This window comes from Nicotiana sylvestris, chromosome 10, assembly GCF_000393655.2.
Source record: "Nicotiana sylvestris chromosome 10, ASM39365v2, whole genome shotgun sequence".
NCBI classification, from domain to species: Eukaryota; Viridiplantae; Streptophyta; class Magnoliopsida; order Solanales; family Solanaceae; genus Nicotiana; species Nicotiana sylvestris.
The window spans coordinates 156,967,607-156,987,046 of NC_091066.1; the positions used below are offsets into that span (position 1 = coordinate 156,967,607).

The window sequence follows — 19,440 nt, forward strand, 5'->3', positions numbered from 1 at the left end:
TGTACTATATATATACTCCTACGTAAAACCTTATATTTTTCAACTAAGAAAATAAATACATACTTAGCCAACATAATTTCCAAGAAAAACCTTCCAATGGCTTATTCTACTAACTCTAAAACCTTTCATTTTTCATGGAATTTCATGTGCTTTATTCTTACCCTTTCTCTTGTTCTTGGCTATGGTGCTGCAGTGAGAACAATGGCGACGGCGACGGCGAGGACGACGACGAAGAAAGAGGAAGCTTCTGGAATGTTCTCAGAGCCTGTGAAAGACTTATATGGTGAAAAGAATGAATATCTGAAAGGTAATTGGTTCAATATGCTACCAAAAGGTGTTCCTATTCCTCCTTCTGCACCATCCAAAAGGCACAATTATTATGTGAACTCTTACCCTTAAAGTTCATGAAATGCGTAAGAATTATCTTATTATATTATAATTTGATTATAATATACTTCATATGATGTAATATTGATTATTATGGATTGATTGAAAAGCATATCTGATTTATAGTTATTGAACAAATTAAGAAGCTTATCAACCTTAATTTGGCAATTGCTATTATAATTGAGTTCTTATTGTACGCATATGAACTTCAAATAAGAAAAACAATATTTTTTATTTCATTTCCCCCTTGATTTTCTTTGAAATGTGATGAATCCATTGTTGTACACTCAGCCTCGTCAGTATTTAGATTTTCCCTTAAGTTTATAAATGTATACACTTCAATAAAAACCAAATAGACTATTTAGTACTATACTCAAAGAAGAAGAATGAATCATCGTTTGACAACTTCAAAGATTTCGAAAAACTAAAAATCTTATTAAAAACATTAGACCATGATCTAAAATTTGATAAGTTATTGTAAACATTAGACAATAACAATATTTTGCATGTTAGATTAATCAATATATGAGCAAATATTAGAGCCGAGTTTAACGTTATCCAGAAGGGCGATTTCCCAATGGCTATAGTTGCACAACTTTTAAAAATAGGGATAAAATCCAAATGCTGGCCTAATTAAAGGGGACATTTGTGTGAATCGGCCTAAAATGATACAGGATCAAATCAAATTTATAGAGAACTAGTATTAATTATAAGCGACTCCTATTTTCTGTAATTACTGCTCGCTAGTACCAAAAATAGCAAAGATGATCGGTAATCAAGGGTCAAATTTCTAGCTATTGACTAGGGGTAGCAAAATGGTTAAAAAAAATAGTTAACCACTCATATTATTCATTAAAAAATTAGTTGGATAATGAACTTTTTAAAAACGGGTCAAATATGGATAAGAACCATATTATCCATTTAGAAAATGGATAACCAATGAGTATCCAATGGATAACCAATGGATCTAACTTTTATATTTGTAAAGCCTCAAATTGGGGGTTCCTCAAGTTAGGGAGACTAAGAATTTTCCCAAAAGTGATCATATACAAGAACTCATGGATAATATGGGTAACCCATATTATCCGCCGGTTAATCCATTTTTATCCGTATTAAATATGGGTCAGATCGGATAATTGATTGATTTTTTCATTACCCGTTTTCGACCCAAACCATATCCGACCTGGCCCGCCCGTTTGCCACTCCTACTATTGAAGTAGTTTATTTCCTGAAAATAAAGTTTACATGTTAAATAAAATTAATAGCCTAAGAACGCGTGAAAATCATTTACATCAAACTCATCCTCCAGCTTTGAACAATTATCATTCTTCTTCTTGTATCAAAGGTGACTTCTTAAAATGCCTATTTTACCCTCTACAATATTTATCTCTTATTTTTATTCTTTAATATAATGATATTTTTTATTTTAATTTATGTTATTGGCTTACCTATAGATAGGGGTGTTCATAAAAACCCGAAAAACCGAACCAAATCGAAAACCAAACCAAACCGACCAAAAAAAACTGATACTTTTTGGTTTGGTATGGTTTTGGTTTTGAATTTTAAAAACCGATCAAATTTGGTTTGGTTTTGGTTTTAATCAAAAAATAACCGAAAAAACCGAACCAAACCGACTATATGAGTAACTATTTCAAATTTATTATTACACCTATATATGTATATTTTATACAAAGTTTTAAAAAATTTATGGTGAATGTTAATCTTTTGCACTTTTAGTACAATGTTTTACCTTTATATTCTAGTTTGATTGGTAGTTTTCTTTTGTTAAGTGTAAGAATTCATTTCATGTTAAAAAATATATATATTTTTAATTGAGTCCTTAAATTATTCATCACTATTTCATTCAATTATCATCAATATATTTTAGTAAATAATAGATTTCTCAAAGGGCAATTGATTTGATAGTGTTACGTAGAAAATGTGGTCGCCGGAATATGTGTTTGGTAGTGTATGCCTTATATTTAAGAAAAAACCGACAAATAACCGATAAAAACCGACATAAACCGAATCGAGAAAAAACCGACTTAATTGGTTTAGTTTGGTTCTAATATTTTAAAAACCGACTTACTTGGTTTGGTTTCTTTTTAGGGAAAAACCGATCCAAACCGAACCATGAACACCCCTACCTATAGACAAATTAAAAAAGCTTTTTCGAAACAAAAAAAAGTGAGAAGCAGTAGTCAAGCATATAAGTTAATGTTGTTCAATAATGCAATAAATGAGAAAAATAAAAAATATTAATAAATAATTTACCGTAATAATTTTATTAATAGCAATTAAAACTCAATCTATTTAAAAACTTGAGAATAAAGAGAGTAAAATTTATAAATTATACAACGTAGGTAATAAAAAAATAATGGGCGAAAAATAGAGGTAAATTTTTTGATAAATTTGCAAAAATTATCTATTTAAAGATTACATGAATTTTAATTATAATTTAGAAAAAATCTACTGATAACAATCAAATATACACATAGAAAATAATAAAGATAATGAATCTTAAATCACAAGCACACATTGATATACATTATATGCATTTTAATATACGTAATATTCAAATAATAATAATAATAATAATAATAATAATAAAGTAGCAATACATTTTGTAGTAATTCATAGTATGATTATTTAATTTATAATGTTAGTGAACTTAGATTAAATTACATGATAAGATATAATATTTTTAACTTTTGAATAAATACATGCATTAAAAAATATCTAATTAATATTAAAAAAAAAAGGTATTACATACATGGGGAGTTGATATGTCCAGGGTGAAATAGAGATTGTGTAGGATGAAAGGATGAAACCGACAATTGTTCAAAATTGGAGGATTGTTTGATTTTTAGAGTAAACTAACGGGGTGTAAATGAATTTTACTCCTGAGAACAAGATGACATTAGCTTTTGGAAAAAGAAAAAAAAAGATTAACTGTATATGAGATATCGAACATTTATGAAACTTTGACGACTAATGGGTAACTAACCACCATCATAATTACATACATATTCGAATTTAAAAAAAAAATGAGTATAAATTTTAAAACTTAATTAGATGGAAGCAAAAAAGATAGGTCTAATATAACTATATAAGTAGAAGGTTAGACTAATTAATCTTTATCTCATTTGGTATTGGGCGACGAAATTTTCAATGTAAATTCAAGCATAATTCTTCATTTTTTCTAAAAACAAAATTTACGTATTCGAGAATTATATAAAAAGCACTAAGTCAACATAATTAATAATTTAAATTTTTTATGGTAACCAAAAAAAAATGATTGACTATAATAACACATTAAATAAAATGTAGAATTACTACCACTAAATTGGAACTTCAATTAAGCTCATTTGTTATTACGGTATAATCCAAATAATTTGGCCAAATCAAATCATGTGATGACCCAAAAAGTCATCACTTGCTTTTAAATTAAATTTTGTGTTTCCGAGGCTTTGAAAACCTCAGTTAGCATTACCCCGATTTGTGTGCGCAGTCCGGGCGTGTAGCCGGAAAGCTTATATGTGAAAATCTGTGAAAATGATAAATTTTGACTATAAAATGAATAAATTTGACTTCGGTCAATGTTTTGGATAAACGGACCCGGACCCGTAATTTTGACGGTCCCGGAGGGTCCGTAGGAAAATATGGGATTTGGGCGTATGTCCGGAATCGAATTCTGAGGTCCCAAGCCAAAGAAATGATTTTTTAAAGAAAATTGTTTTCTGAAATTGTTTAAAGGAATTTGAAATGAATTTCAATTTGAACATGTTGGTATCGAGCCCGTATTTTGGTTCCGGCAACCGGTACAGGTCTTATATATGATTTAAGATGATTCTGTGGAGTTTGGTAAGAAACGGAATCCGTTTGACGTGATTCGGACCGTAAATGCAAAGTTTGATGCTTTAAGAAGTTTCGAAATATTTCATTGATTTTGAGGTTTGATTCGTTGTTATTGAGGTTATTTTGGCGATTTGATCGCACAGATAAGTTCGTATGATGTTATTGAGTTAGTACGTATGTTTGGTTTTGAGCTACGAGGGCTCGGGAGTGTTTCAGACGTGTTTCGGAAGGTTTTTGGAACTCAAAAAGTTGCAGTTTTTGCTGTTCAGTGCCCAGAGATTTTACTCTTCGCGTTCGCGTGGTCCCTCTCGCGAACGCGTAAGGCAAATTTCTTAGGTGCCAGATTTCTTCTTCGCAAACGCGAAGCTTGAGATACGAACGCGAAGTTGAGGGGGAAATACCCTTCGCGAATGCGTCCATGCACTCACGAACGCGTAAGGTTAAGGCCTGGGGAGGGGTCACCATTTTATACATCACGAACGTGACCACTGGCCCGCGAACGCGTAGGCTTGAGGAGCCAAAGCTCCGCGAACGCGAGCCATCTTCCGCGAACGTGAAGGTCTATCATACCTAACTCATCGCGAATGCGTTGACCAATTTCGCCCAGTTATTTTAAGTTTCAAAAACAGAATGCCATACGGGATTTTTATTATTTTTCACAAACTTCATCTTCTTCACACCTCTTGGGCGATTTTTGAAGAAGAACTTCACCATAGCTTCATAGGTATGTAATCCTAAGCTCGTTTTCTTCCATTATCAACACCCACTAGATTTCTAGGCCTAAAACATGTGATTAAGAGTAGAATTAGGGATTTGGGTAGAGTTAGTGCTTTTTGGGAAGAATGATTAGAAAGCTATAATTAAGTATTGGAATTGGATTATTTCGCATTTATTGATGTTATTAAGTCGATTATGTCTAGATACAATTGATTTGGAGCCGAATTTGAAAGGAAAGGCGGTGTTTGAGGATTGAGTTGGCCGTAGAAGTTCGAGGTAAGTGTTTGGTCTAACCTTAGCTTGAGGAATTAGGAGTTGTGTCCTATTTGCTATTTTCTTCTTGTTAAGCACGACGTATAGGCATGGTGACGAGTATCTATACGTTGGTGTCAAGCATGACCGTTGGTCTTATATTGTGATTTTCATGACTTCGGTGTATTATTCATGCCTTGGTGAAGATTTCTATGTGTTGTATAAAGTTTGTGGAAAGAATTGTCACCTATGAACATTGAGGAGCGTTGGCTCAAGTTGTATAACGAATTGTGAAAGTATAAGTGACAATTGAACTTTTAGAGCATTGGCTCGAGTTGTGAAATGAGTTGTGAAGGAATAAGTGATAATTGAACCACTAGAGCATTGGCTCGAGTTGTGAAGTGAATCGTGAAGTAAAAAAATGAGAAAGAGGAGATCATTATGTTATCACCTTTGTCGGGCTATTATTGATTTAAATTGTTATCTCCCTTATCGGGATGTTGATGTTATTGATGTTGTTCCCTTGCCAGAATTTAATGGTTGACTTGTTGCTCTCTGGCCGGGATCCTTATTGCAATTTCCTTTATTTCCTTACCCTATTGTTTGTGATTGTTGTTTGGGTAAGGAAGAGAGTTAAAGCACGAAGGGTGATGCCGTGCATTGTTTGTTTTGTGAGGAAATAGTGTAAAGCACGAAGGGTGATGCCGTGCCGCACGATGTACCATTCTGTGCTTACTATATTGATTTCATGGTGAGGAAAGAGTGTAAAGCACGAAGAGTGATGTCGTGCCACACGATGTACCATTCTGTGCCTATTGTATTGATTCTTATGGTGAAGGGCGGGAGTAAAAGCATGAAGGGTGATGTCGTGCACTTGTCCTTGATTTCCCTGATTCTTACTGATAATCGAGTTATGTTGTCCTTTACGTTTATTTACTGATTTTCTGTTGTTGCTTGATTTTATTTCGAGATTATAGATTCCCTTACCCTATTTTCCTTGTAATAGTTGTTTGGGTAAGGAAGAGCGTAAAGCACGAACGGTGATGCCGTGTATTGTTTTGGTGAGACAATGTCAAAGCAAGAAGGGTGATGTCGTATATTGTTTTGGTGAGAGAGAGAGAGAGAGTAAAAGCACGAAGGGTGAGGACGTGCATTTGTCTTTGATTTCCTAATTTTTATTGATAACTCTGTTACGGTTTCTCTAGACTAAATTGCTGGTTTCCTGTTGATACTTGTTCTACCCCGCAACATGATTTTCCCTTCCTATTTTCAGTTGAACTATGGTGATCCTCATATTTATTTGTTGCTCTTCTGCTACTACTCGATGTTTCCACGCATCATGTTTTCCCCCTCCCATACTTGACTGTATATGACTGTTTCTTTCTGTACTTCTTTTCCGCTGTATATAGTTAAATTGCACAGGTTTATTTGGTAATCTGGTCCTAGCCTCGTCACTACTTCACCGAGGTTAGGCTAGGCACTTACCAGCATATGGGGTCGGTTGTGCTGATACTACACTCTGCACTCTTTTGTGCAGACCCCAGTGTTGTAGACTTCGGACCGCAATGGGATTGCTGATTCTTGCTCATCAGGCGACCCGAGGTAGTCTTGCAGGCGTCCGCAGGCCTTGGCATCTCCTTCTATCTACTTTCCTATTTCTACATGTATTTTCAGAGACCGTGTTGTATTTAATTCTTTCAGACCTTTATTTGCAGAATTTTTAGACCGTATGTGAAACTGTGACACCACTGTTGGGTAGTCGAGACTCAAATAGTTGTAATAGATATTCATGTTCAGATGGCTTATTGTTTTCTTCAGTTTATGTTATATTCCGTCGTTTAAATGTTATTTCTTCGTAATTGTTAAAGAGAATAAGATTGGTAAAACGGTAGATGGTTCAATAATTGGCTTGCGTAGCTCACATTAGTAGGCGCCATCACGACTCCCAAGGGTGGGAAATCCGGGTCGTGACAAGTTGGTATTAGAGCTCTAAGTTACATGGGTCTCACAGTTCACATACAAGCTTAGTAGAGTCTGAGGGATCGGTACGGAGACGTATGTATTTATCCCCAGAGGCTACAGGGTTAGGAAAAACTTTGCATCAATTCTTTCATGTCGTGCGATTTTGATCTCTTAATGCTAAATTGAAACCTCTACTCTTGTCCTTTCGCGAATGGCGAGGTCATGTACCGCTTCTTCAGCCGAGCAGCAGCATAAACCGGTGATAGATCAGCTACGTCTTCGGAGGCTTTATGGAGGTTGGATAAGTTTCACTAAGCTCTTCACTACTTTCAGCGGTGCATCTTCTAAGGATCCCCAAGATTATCTAGGCAGCTATCATGAGGTTCTCAGGAACATGGGGATCGTAAAGACCAATGGGGTCGAATTTTGCTACTTTTCGCTTGTCTGGATCCGCCAAGACCTGTTGGAGGGATTATTGATTGGCTATACCAGTTAGGTCATCAGCTTTGACTTGAGAACAGTTCTCGCAGCTATTTCTGGAGGGGTTTCTCTATATCACTCAGAGAGAGGTCTATCGGAGGCAGTTTGAGCATCTCCAGCAGGGTTCTAATACTGTTACTCAATACAAGATTAGATTCATCGATTTGGCCCATCATGCTCTTATCATACTTCCCACTGTGAGATAGAGTGAGGAGGTTTATTGGGGGACTCGTCCAGCCTGCTTAGTTAGCTGGAGGTGGAGGTAGAGGTATTAGAGGTGGAGGTAGAGATGCTAGAGGTAGAGGTAAAGGTATTAGAGGTGGAGGTGCAGGTACTGTTCTGGTTTGCAGTAGGGAAGCTTCGATTTTATTTTGCACCGTATCTGGTCATGCCTAGTAATTTATTGAGTGATCCTGTTTATGTGTCTACCCCGGTGGGTGATTCTATTGTGGTAGGTCGAGTCCATCACTCTTGTATAGTTGTGATTGGGGGTCTTGAGACTCGTGTAGATTTGTTGCTTCTAGACATGGTCGATTTTGATGTTATATTGGGGATGGACTGGTTATCACCTTACCACGCTATCTTGGACTGTCATGCCAAGACTGTGACCTTAGCTTTACCGGGTTTGCCTCGTTTAGAGTGGAGAGCGACTCTTAGTCATTCTACCTGTAGTGTTATCTCTTATGTGAAGGCTCAGCATATGGTTGAGAAGGGGTGTTTGGCCTATTTGGCATATGTTCGTGATTCTAGTGTTGAGGTTCCTTCTATTGATTCTGTACCTGTTGTTCTGAGTTCCCTGAGGTATTTTATTCAAACCTGCTGGGTATCCCACCCGATAGGGATATTGACATTTTCATTGATTTGGCCCCGGGCACCCAGCCCATTTCTATCCCGCCGTATCGTATGGCCCCGCTTGAGTTAAAAGAGTTGAAGGAGCAGTTGCAAGACTTGCTTGAGAAGGGTTTCATTAGACCCAGTGTTTCGCCTTGGGGTGTGCCGGTGTTGTTTGTTAAGAAGAAGGACGGATCGATGAGAATGTGTATTGATTACCGACAGTTGAACAAGGTTACAATCAAGAATAAGTTTCCATTGTGGAGGATTGATGATTTATTTGATCAGCTTCAGGGTGCCAAGGTATTTTTGAAGATTGACTTGAGATCTACCGACCATCAGTTGAGGATTAGGGCATCCGACGTCCCTAAGATAGCTTTCCGCACTCGGTACGGGCATTATGAGTTCTTGGTGATGTCATTCGGGTTGACAAATGCCCCAGCAGCTTTTATGGATTTGATGAACCGAGTGTTCAGGCCTTATTTGGACTCATTTGTTATAGTCTTCATTGATGATATTTTGATATATTCCCGCAACCAGGAGGAGCACGAGCAGCATCTCAGAGTGGTTCTTCAAACTCTGAGGGATAGTCAGTTATATACCAAGTTCTCAAAGTGTGAGTTCTGGTTGAGTTCAGTTGCATTCCTGGGTTATGTTGTATCAGCAGAGGGTATTCAGGTCGATCCAAAGAAGATTGAGGCAGTCAAGAACTGGCCTAGACCAGCATCAGCTACAGAGATTCGGAGTTTCTTGGGGATTGGCAGGCTACTATCGTCGGTTCGTGGAGGGGTTTTCATCCATTGCAGCCCCGATGACCAGGTTGACCCAGAAGGGTGCCCAGTTCAGATGGTCGGACGAGTGTGAGGCGAGCATTTAGAAGCTCAAGATAGCTCTAACTACGGCACCGGTGTTGATTTTGCCCATAGGTTCAGGACCTTATACAGTTTATTGTGATGCATCATGTATTGGACTTGGGGCAGTGTTGATGCAGGAGGGCAGGGTCATTGCCTATGCTTCACGGCAGTTGAAGATTCATGAGAAGAACTATCCAGTTCATGATTTGGAGTTGGTAGCCATTGTTCACGCATTGAAGATTTGGAGGCATTATCTGTATGGCGTGGCATGTGAGGTGTTCACGGATCACAAGAGTCTTCAGTATTTGTTCAAGTAGAAGGAATTGAATTTGAGACAGAGGAGGTGGTTGGAGTTGTTGAAAGATTATGATATCACTATCTTATATCATACGGGAAAGGCCAATGTGGTGGCTGATGCGTTGAGTAGGAAGTCAGCCAGTATGGGCAGTCTTGCTTATATTCCGGTCGGTGAGAGACCGTTTGCTTTGGATGTTCAGGATTTGGCCAATCGGTTCATGAGGTTGGATATTTTTGAGCCTAGTCGGGTATTAGCTTGCATAGTCGCTCGTTCTTCTTTATTAGAGCGTATTCGTGATCGGCAGTATGATGATCCCCATTTGTGTGTCCGTAGAGACATGGTGCAGTGCGGAGGTGCCAAGCAGGTTACCTTAGATGATGAAAGTTTTGAGATTGCAGGGTCGAGTGTGTGTGCCAAATGTGGATGGGCTTCGGGAGTTGATTTTAGAGGAGGCCCATAGCTCCCGGTACTCTATTCATCCAGGCGCCGCGAAGATTATCAGGATTTGTGGCAGCATTATTGGTGGCGCAGAATGAAGAAGGATATTGTTGCATATGTGGCTCGGTGTTAAATTGTCAGCAGGTTAAGTATGAGCATCAGAGGTCTGGTGGTTTATTTCAGAGGGTTGAGCTTCCCGAGTGGAAGTGGGAGCGGATCACTATAGACTTTGTTATTGGACTCCCGCAGACTCGGAGGAAGTTCGACGCAGTATGGGTCATTGTTGATAGGCTGACCAAGTCAGCACATTTTATTCCTGTGACAATCTCCTATTCATCCGAGAGGTTAGCTGAGATCTATATCCGGGAGATTATTCGTCTTCATGGTGTGCCTGTGTCTATCATTTTGGACCGAGGTACGCAGTTTACCTCGCATTTCTGGAGAGCAGTTCAGTGAGAGTTGGGCACTTAGATTGAGTTGAGTACAGCATTTCATCCTCAGACGGACGGGCAGTCCAAGCGGACTATTCAGATTATGGAGGATATGCTCCAAGCTTGTGTCATTGACTTGGGGGTTCGTGAGATCAGTTCTTGGCTTTAGCAGAGTTTGCCTACAACGACAGATACCAGTCGAGTATCCAGATGGCTCCTTATGAGGCTTTATATGGTAGGCGGTGTAGATCTCTGGTTGGATGGTTTGAACCGGGAAAAACTCGATTGTTGGGTACAGATCTAATTCAGGATGCCTTGGACAAGGTTAGAATTATTCAAGATATGCTTCATACGGCTCAGTCTAGGCAAAAAGAGTTATGCAGACCGCAAGGTTCGAGATGTGGCTTTCATGGTCGGTGAGCAGGTATTGCTCCGAGTGTCGCCTATGAAGGGCGTGATGAGATTTGGGAAGAAGGGCAAGCATAGCCCTAGGTTCATTGGCCCGTTTGAGATTCTTGATCGAGTGGGAGAGGTGGCTTATAGACTTGCATTACCGCCGAGCTTATCAGCCGTGCATCCAGTGTTTCATGTATCCATGCTTCGGAACTATCACGGCGATTCATCCCACGTATTAGATTTCAGCAGTGTCTAGTTGGACAAGGACTTGTCTTATGAGGAGGAACCGATAGCTATTCTAGACCGGCAGGTTCGTTAGTTGAGATCGAAGAGTTTTCCTTCTGTTTGTGTTCAGTGGAGAGGTCAGCCTCCAGAGGCATCGACCAGGGAGTCCGAGTCCGATATGCGGAGCTGTTATCCCATCTTTTCCCTGACTCATGTACTTCCTTCTTATATCCGTTCGAAGATGAACGGTTGTTTTAGAGGTGGAGAATGTGATGACCTTTTAGGTCATCACTTGCTTTTAAATTGAATTCTGTGTTTACGAGGCCTTGAAAACCTCATTAGTATCACCCCGATTTGTGTGCGTAGTCCGGGCGCATAGCCGGAAAGCTTATATGTGAAAATGTGAAAAATAATAAATTTTGACTATAAAATGAATAAATTTGACTTCGTCAACGTTTTGGGTAAACGGACCCGGACTCGTGATTTGACGATCCCGGAGGGTCCGTAGGAAAATATAGGACTTGGGCGTATGCCCGGAATCGAATTTCGAGGTCCCAAGCCCGAGAAATGAATTTTTAAAGAAAATTATTTTTCTGAAATTGGTTAAAGGAATTTGAAATGAATTTCGATTTGAACATGTTGGTATCGAACCAGTATTTTGGTTCCGGCACCCGGTACAGGTCTTATATATGATTTAAGATGATTCTGTGGAGTTTGGTAACAAACGGAATCCGTTTGACGTGATTTGGACTGTAAATGCAAAGTTTGATGCTTTAAAAAGTTTTGAAATATTTCATTGATTTGAGGTTTAATTTGTTGTCATTGAGGTTAGTTTAGCGATTTGATCGCACGGATAAGTTCGTATGATGTTATTGAGTTAGTACGTATGTTTGGTTTTGAGCCCGAGGGCTCGGGTGTGTTTCGGAAGGTTTTTGGAACTTAAAAAGTTGCAGGTTCTGCTGTTCAGTGCCTAGGGATTTTACTCTTCGCGTTCACGTAGTCCCTCTCGCAAACGCGTAAGGCAAATTTTCCAGGTGCCAGATTTCTTCTTCGCAAATGCGAAGCTTGAGACGCGAACGCGAAGCTAAGGGGGGAATACCCTTCACGAACGCGTCCATGCACTCGCGAGCGCGTAAAGTTAAGGCCTGGGGAGGACCCATTTTGTGCATCGCGAACGCAACCACTGGCCCGTGAACACGTATGCTTGAGGAGCCAAAGCTCCGCGAACGCGAGACATCTTCCGCGAACGCGAAGGTCTGTCAGACCTAACTCATTGCGAACACGATGAGCTTATCGAGAACGTGATGACCATTTTCGCCCAGTTATTTTAAGTTTCAAAAAACAGAATGCCATATGGGATTTTCATTATTTTTCACAAACTTCATCTTCTCCACACATCTTGGGAGAATTTTGAAGAATAACTTCACCATAGCTTCACAGGTATGTAATCCTAAGCTCGTTTTCTTCCATTTTTATCAACACCCACTAGATTTCTAGGCCTAAAACATATAATTAAGGGTAGAAAATTAGGGATTTGGGTAGAGTTAGGGCTTTTTGATTATTTGGGAATTTGACCATGTTTTGGGGTAGGATTTCAAAATAAATTATATATTTGGGCTCGTGGGTGAATGAGTGATCGGGTTTTGGTCTGAACCTCGTATTTTGACCAAGCGGGCCCGGCGCCGATTTTTGGATTTTTCGAAAGACTGATTAGAAAGCTATAATTAAGTATTGGATTGGATTGTTTAGCATTTATTGATGTTATTAAGTCGATTATGTCTAGATACAATTGATTTGGAACCGAATTCGAAAGGAAAGGCGGTGTTTGAGGATTGAGTTGGCCGTGGAAGTTCGAGGTAAGTATTTGGTCTAACCTTAGCTTGAGAGATTAGGAGTTGTGTCCTCTTTGCTATTTTCTTCTTGTGGAGTACGACGTATAAGCATGGTGACGAGTATCTATACATTGGTGTCAAGCATGACCGCTGGTCTTATATTGTGATTTTCATGACTTCGTTTTATTATTCATGCCTTGGTGAAGATTTCTATGTGTTGTATAAAATTTGTGGAAAGAATTGTGACCTATGAACATTGAGGAGCGTTGGATCAAGTTGTATAATGAATTGTGAAAGAATAAGTGACAATTGAACCTTTAGAGCATTGGCTCGAGTTGTGAAATGAGTTGTGAAGGTATAAGTGATAATTGAACCTCTAGAGCATTGGCTCGAGTTGTGAAGTGAATCGTCAAGTAAAACAAATGAGAAAGAGAAGAGATCATTATGTTGTCACCCTTGCCGGGCTATTGATGATTTAAATTGTTATCTCCCTTGCCGGTATGTTGATATTATTGATGTTTTTCCCTTGCCGGGATTTAATTATTGACTTGTTGCTCCCTTGCCAGGATCCTTATTGCAATTTCCTTTATTTCCTTACCCTATTGTTTGTGATTGTTTTTCGGGTGAGGAAGAGAGTTAAAGCACGAAGGGTGATGCCGTGCATTGTTTGTTATATGACGAAAGAGTGTAAAGCACGAAGGGTGATGTCATGCCGCACGATGTACGATTCCGTGCCTACTATATTGATTTCATGGTGAGGAAAGAGTGTAAAGCACGAAGGGTGATGCCGTGCCGCACGATGTACCATTCCGTGCCTATTGTATTGATTCTTATGGTGAGGGCGAGAGTAAAAGCACGGAGGGTGATGCCGTGCGCTTGTCCTTGATTTTCCTAATTCTTACCGATAATTAAGTTATGTTGTCCTTTACATTTATTTACTGATTTTCTGTTGTTGCTTGATTTTATTTCGAGATTATAGATTCCCTTACTCTATTTGCCTTGTGATTGTTGTTTGGGTGAGGAAGAGCGTAAAGCACGAAAGGTGATGCCATATATTATTTTGGTGAGAGAGTGTTAAAGCACGAAGGGTGATGTCGTGTATTGTTTTGGTGAGAGAGGGTAAAAGAACGAAGGGTGATGCCATGCACTTGTCTTTGATTTCCTAATTTTTATTATAACTGTGTTACGGTTTCTCTACACTAAATTGTTGGTTTCCTGTTGATACTTGTTGTACTCCGCAGCATGATTTTCCCTTCCTATTTTCAATTGAGCTGTGGTGATCCTCATATTTATTTGTTGCTCTTCTGCTACTACTCGATGTTTCCCCGCATCATGTTTTCCCCCTCCCATACTTGATTGTATATGACTGTTTCTTTCTATACTTCTTTTCCGCTATATATAGTTAAATTGCACAGGTTTATTTGATAGTCTGGTCCTAGCCTCGTCACTACTTCGCCGAGGTTAGGCTAGGCACTTACCAGCACATGGGGTCGGTTGTGCTGATACTACACTCTGCACTCTTTTGTGCAGACCCCAGTGTTGTAGACTTCGGACCGCAATGAGATTGCTGATTCTTGCTCATCAGGCGACCCAAGGTAGTCATGCAGGCGTCCACAGGCCTTGGCGTCTCCTTCTATCTACTTTCCTGTTTCTACATGTATTTTCAGAGACAGTGTCGTATTTAATTCTTTCAGACCTTTATTTGTAGAATTCTTAGACTGTCTGTGAAACTGTGACACCAGTTCTGGATAGTCGAGACTCAAACAGTTGTAATAGATATTCATGTTAAGATGACTTATTGTTTTTTCCGCTTATGTTATATTCCGTCGTTTAAATGTTATTTCTTCGTAATTGTTAAAGAGAATAAGATTGGTAAAAAGGTAGGTGGTTCAATAATTGGCTTGCGTAGCTCACATTAGTAGGCACTATCACGACTCCCGATGATGGAAAATCCGGGTCGTGACAAATCATTAATTACACTCCAATATATATATATACACGTATAGAGACAGAAAGCACAACAGCATCCCCCTCTCAAATTACAAAAGGAGGACCAAACTTACCACATCCAATTAGAGACAAATGTAATATGTTGAAGTTCAACAGTTGAACTGAACTCATCATTTTTTACACAAAATATACATGTGTTGAAAAATCACTAAATTTAAACAAACACTATGAAATTTTGGGATTCATAATTTCAAAAGCCAATGGGTTCATGAAGTAAAAACTGAATCAGTTTAAAATCTTGGAATTGCTTCTACAGACAACATATAACCCGTTTGGCTAAGTTTAAAAATGGGAAGAAATTTAAAAATAGCTAGATTTATAATTGGTCGTTCAAAAATAGCTCAATTTCAAAAGTAATTGAAATTTAGCCACTTTTCATATAAAGATAAATCTGAGCGAAAACATTGTTCAAAACTCGAAAAATACGCCAGTATATTATGCTGGAGTTCCAGCATAAGTATACTTCAGAATAAGTATGCTGAAACGCCAACATAATATGATAGAGTTCCAGCATAAGTACACTAGAACTCCATCATAATATACTAGAGTTCCAACAAGTATATCGGTCCAGCATAATATACTGGAGTTTGGCGCACAAGTGCTCTAGTCTTCAGTATATTATACTAGAGCCATCAAAGTATACCGGTCCAGCATAATATGCTGGAGTTCATACACAGGTGCACCGAACTCCAGTATATTATGCTGGACCGGTCTCTGTTGTAGCAAAATAATGGCTATTTTTCATTGACTTGCTAAACGGTGACTATTTTTGAATGACCAGTCCGAAAACTGGCTATATCGTGCTATTTTTACTTTAAAAAGCAATTTAATTTGAAAAGTGTTTTTTCTCAAAAATGCTTTTCTTAAAAGTACTTTTGATGAGAAACAATTTGTGTCTAGCAAATTAATTTGAAAAGCACTGCTGACCAGCAATTAGTATTTGGCCAAACTTTTAAAAAGTGTTTCTAGGTGTATTTCTCAAAAGTGCTTTTCAAAAAAGTTTTTTGAGAAGAAGTCATTTTTTTCTGTTTCTCCAAAAGTGCTTCTGCTTCTACTTTAACTCAAAAAGCATTTTTTTTTCTTTTAAAGCCAAACACTTCAACTTTGAAAAAAATACTTTTTAAAAAAAAGTTCTTTTGATTTTGAAAAAGCTTGGCCAAACAGGATATTAGAGGTAAAGCAACTATGTAAAGTTAGGTTTTTTTTTTTTGCGTCAGGAAAAATTAATAGCATTGAGGTCGTAAAATGCAGATTAACCGAGTTTAACAAAAAGCAAAAGACCCTTGTGGTTCTGCCCTTTTCCGGACCTCGCACATAAAAGGAGCTTAGTGTACCAGATTGTTCTTTAATTTTAACAAAAAGCAGAAGAAAAATAGAAACAAAATACACCAAATAAGTTGCAATAATTGTCTAAGAAATCCAAAGGATCCAATATCCCAAAATCAAAATAAAATGAGATAAAAAAGTTCCCAACAAAGAAATTATTTGAGAGCAATTGGTCAAACTGATCATAACCTTCTTGGTGGCAAGTAGAATAACTCTGCTTTAGACGAAGCTCTAGGATAACGCATTAACTCTCCAGTTATTTTCCTATCTTCAGTTGAAGTAAATATTCTGTCCCTTTCAATGCTCATTCTTATCAAACTTGGTGTAGCAGCAAACAGAAGCTTTATGAATAGCAATTCTGGTTTTGAACCATTAAAACTACGAATTACTACTTGCTCCAGATTGGGAATTGGACGATCTAAGTTTTTCAATTTCTCCAAGTAATTCAACACATCATCAGCATGATTGCCCGTATCAAATACCTATAGTATAGAGAAAGAAAATAGTAGTAACATATTTTAGCTTGTGATATTATCAAACATGTAAGATATTCTACTGGATTTAATTTTGTGAGTTCAACTTATGTATATAGACAATGTACGGACGTTTTTCACAACCAAATCAAATAATATCGATAGGTCACCCTCTATAAAAGCAGATGTGGGCCCAGAATTTAAAAGCAACTAGGGCACCACTGTGAAAGAAAAATTCGAACAAATGTTGAAGTTCGGATCGAATCCATGTAGCATACTAAAAGTTAAGTTGTGCCCCTAAAAAAGATCAACGCAAGTGCCGCATATTTGAATCTTAGGATGTCAATCAAAATATACATTGTATTTGTCACTTAAGATATTTATATATATATATATTTATACATATATTTTTTCGATGTTACTGGGGCCTAGACCCCCTACCCACAGAATAGGCCGACCTCTACAAAAAAATGATATTTATAATTTTAAAAATAAGATAGGTTACCTGTTACAACATGCAAAAGTGATACGATAGTGTAAAATTTCGTTACACTATATAAGTTAAACTTTGTTTATATAATTACAATGTAGAGAATTTATTTTAACTTATTATATTAGGTGACTTGTGTTACTTTTTTGTAGTTATAATAATTCGTTTATTTTGTCAGTTAAGCTATTTTCTAGAAGAGTTATGACAGAAAGTGTAAAGGATCCTTTAATTTACACTATTAGATCACCTAAAAGATAATCAGGAGTAACTGCTCGTAATAAACGTAAATTAATAACTTGAAAATTAAGACGACAATATGCTACAACATATTAAATTATAGTAATAGTGTTAAAATTCTTTATGTAAGCTAAAAGAGAGAGTATATAAACTAAATCTACTGTTAAAAAAGAGAGAGTACATACATATCTTACCCAAATCTGAAGCGTCTTGGAATTGTGAAAGCATGGGATGAAGTGAAGAGCAAAAGAAACCTGAGCCAAATTACTAAGTGCTAGACTTAGCATCATATGCCTTAAGCACTTTTGTACAACAGGGAGACTTCTTGGAAATGGATCTTCACCCAAAAACTTTGTAAAAAAAAGAAAAGAAATTCATAAATCATATAATCATTTGAATGCTATCATTAAGAAATACTTTTTTTTTATTGATCTATTAAATAAAATTGACACATTTCTATATCTCGAAATAATTTAACTTTAAACTTCATGTTTTACCTTACTGAGAAGCTTTATAGTCACACAAATATTATGACGTATTTAAAATAACGAGTATTAAAAATTATATAGTTACACAAATGTTATCACATGTTTAATATCACAATTTTCAAAAGTCTTTCCTTTATTTCTTAAACTTGAATCAAACTGCGTCACATAAATTGGAAAAGAGCGAGTATTATTTAAGTAAAAAAATAAATCAGATATCTTACCTTAAGGTAGAATGTGTCCAGATAAAGTTTCTCAAGCATAGGCAAGCCAAAAATGAACTTCAACAAAGTTGATCTTTCATATTGCCTTGGATTTTCCACCACTTTGCATAAAGAAAGGCTAACCACAGCCAAATTTGAGCACTTCATAAAACTACTTAGGTCAAGATAATGACTTTCAACAACAAACAAGTAACTCAATTTGGGTGAAACAATGTTCAAAGATTCAGTACCCCAACAATACATAATGGTCAAATTGGCTAAAAGTGGGGCTTTTAGAACAATGCTCTTAGGGGTGGCCATAAATGTAATTTGTTTAAGGTAAAGGGTTTTCAAATTTGGATAGGAAAAGATGAAATCTTGTGGCTTAAAAAGACAATTGTTTAGGGTCAAATCTGTCATGTTTTGATAATAATATATGTAGGTTGGGAGTTTATAGGGATTATTGTTTGAGAAATCAAGAGTAAGGTCCCTAACACCTTTTGTAATAACATAACGAATCCACATATCAATATTAGTTAATGGAAGTAAATCTACTTGAGAAAAATCAAGAACAAATTTGATAATGTTCCCAATGTGTTGTAAAAGGATTTGGTTGATTGTATTATCCAATACAAGTAGAGGATTTGTTGAAAATTTTCTACATGTTAACTTATCTAGCACAATATTTGGATGCATGCACCAAATATATCTCCATTTTCTGGCCAAAATACTAGTCTTGGCTGCATCTTTGATTGGCATAAGGTCAAGGATATGATCTATAATATTTCCTGGCATTTCACTGAGTCTATCTTCAACTTCCACTCCAATTGAAAGCCTTTTATTGAACTGCATCTCCATTCTGCATAAACAATATTTAAATAACACAGGCTTTTAATTTCCCAAAAAAAATAAAAAAATAAAAAACTTCAAACTAATGTATGCTAGTCATCCAAGAATTTTCCCCACTCATTCATAAGCATATATAAGAAATGAAATTCTTGGGATTTTTTTTTTGTGTTTATTGGGGGGGGGGGGGAGCGGATCCAGGTTTTACACTCTATCCATCATTTTTTTAAGTTTTTAACGTAACTCATTAAATCTTTAAAATTATGGGTTTATATATACTATTTATTGCAATTTTACTGAATTTTTAGACATAAATTTATACTCCACATCAAAAGTAGTGGATCCAGATGAACTTACAAACCTAACACAAGATCCGTCCCTAGAGAGTGGTGGGTGGGGTGGGGTGGGG

At 37.2% G+C, this 19,440-nt stretch overlaps 1 protein-coding gene across 1 annotated transcript; it reads right to left on the reverse strand.

Annotated features, from left to right (window-relative positions):
- Positions 1-16,479: 16,479 nt before the first annotated feature.
- LOC104226002 (F-box/FBD/LRR-repeat protein At1g13570-like) lies at positions 16,480-19,043 on the reverse strand. The gene is made up of 3 exons (XM_009777889.2): positions 18,207-19,043; positions 17,692-17,847; positions 16,480-16,779 (listed from the first exon to the last, which is right to left on the reverse strand). The coding sequence occupies exons 1-3, from the start codon at positions 19,041-19,043 to the stop codon at positions 16,480-16,482; spliced, it is 1,293 nt and encodes a 430-aa protein (XP_009776191.1).
- Positions 19,044-19,440: the final 397 nt, after the last annotated feature.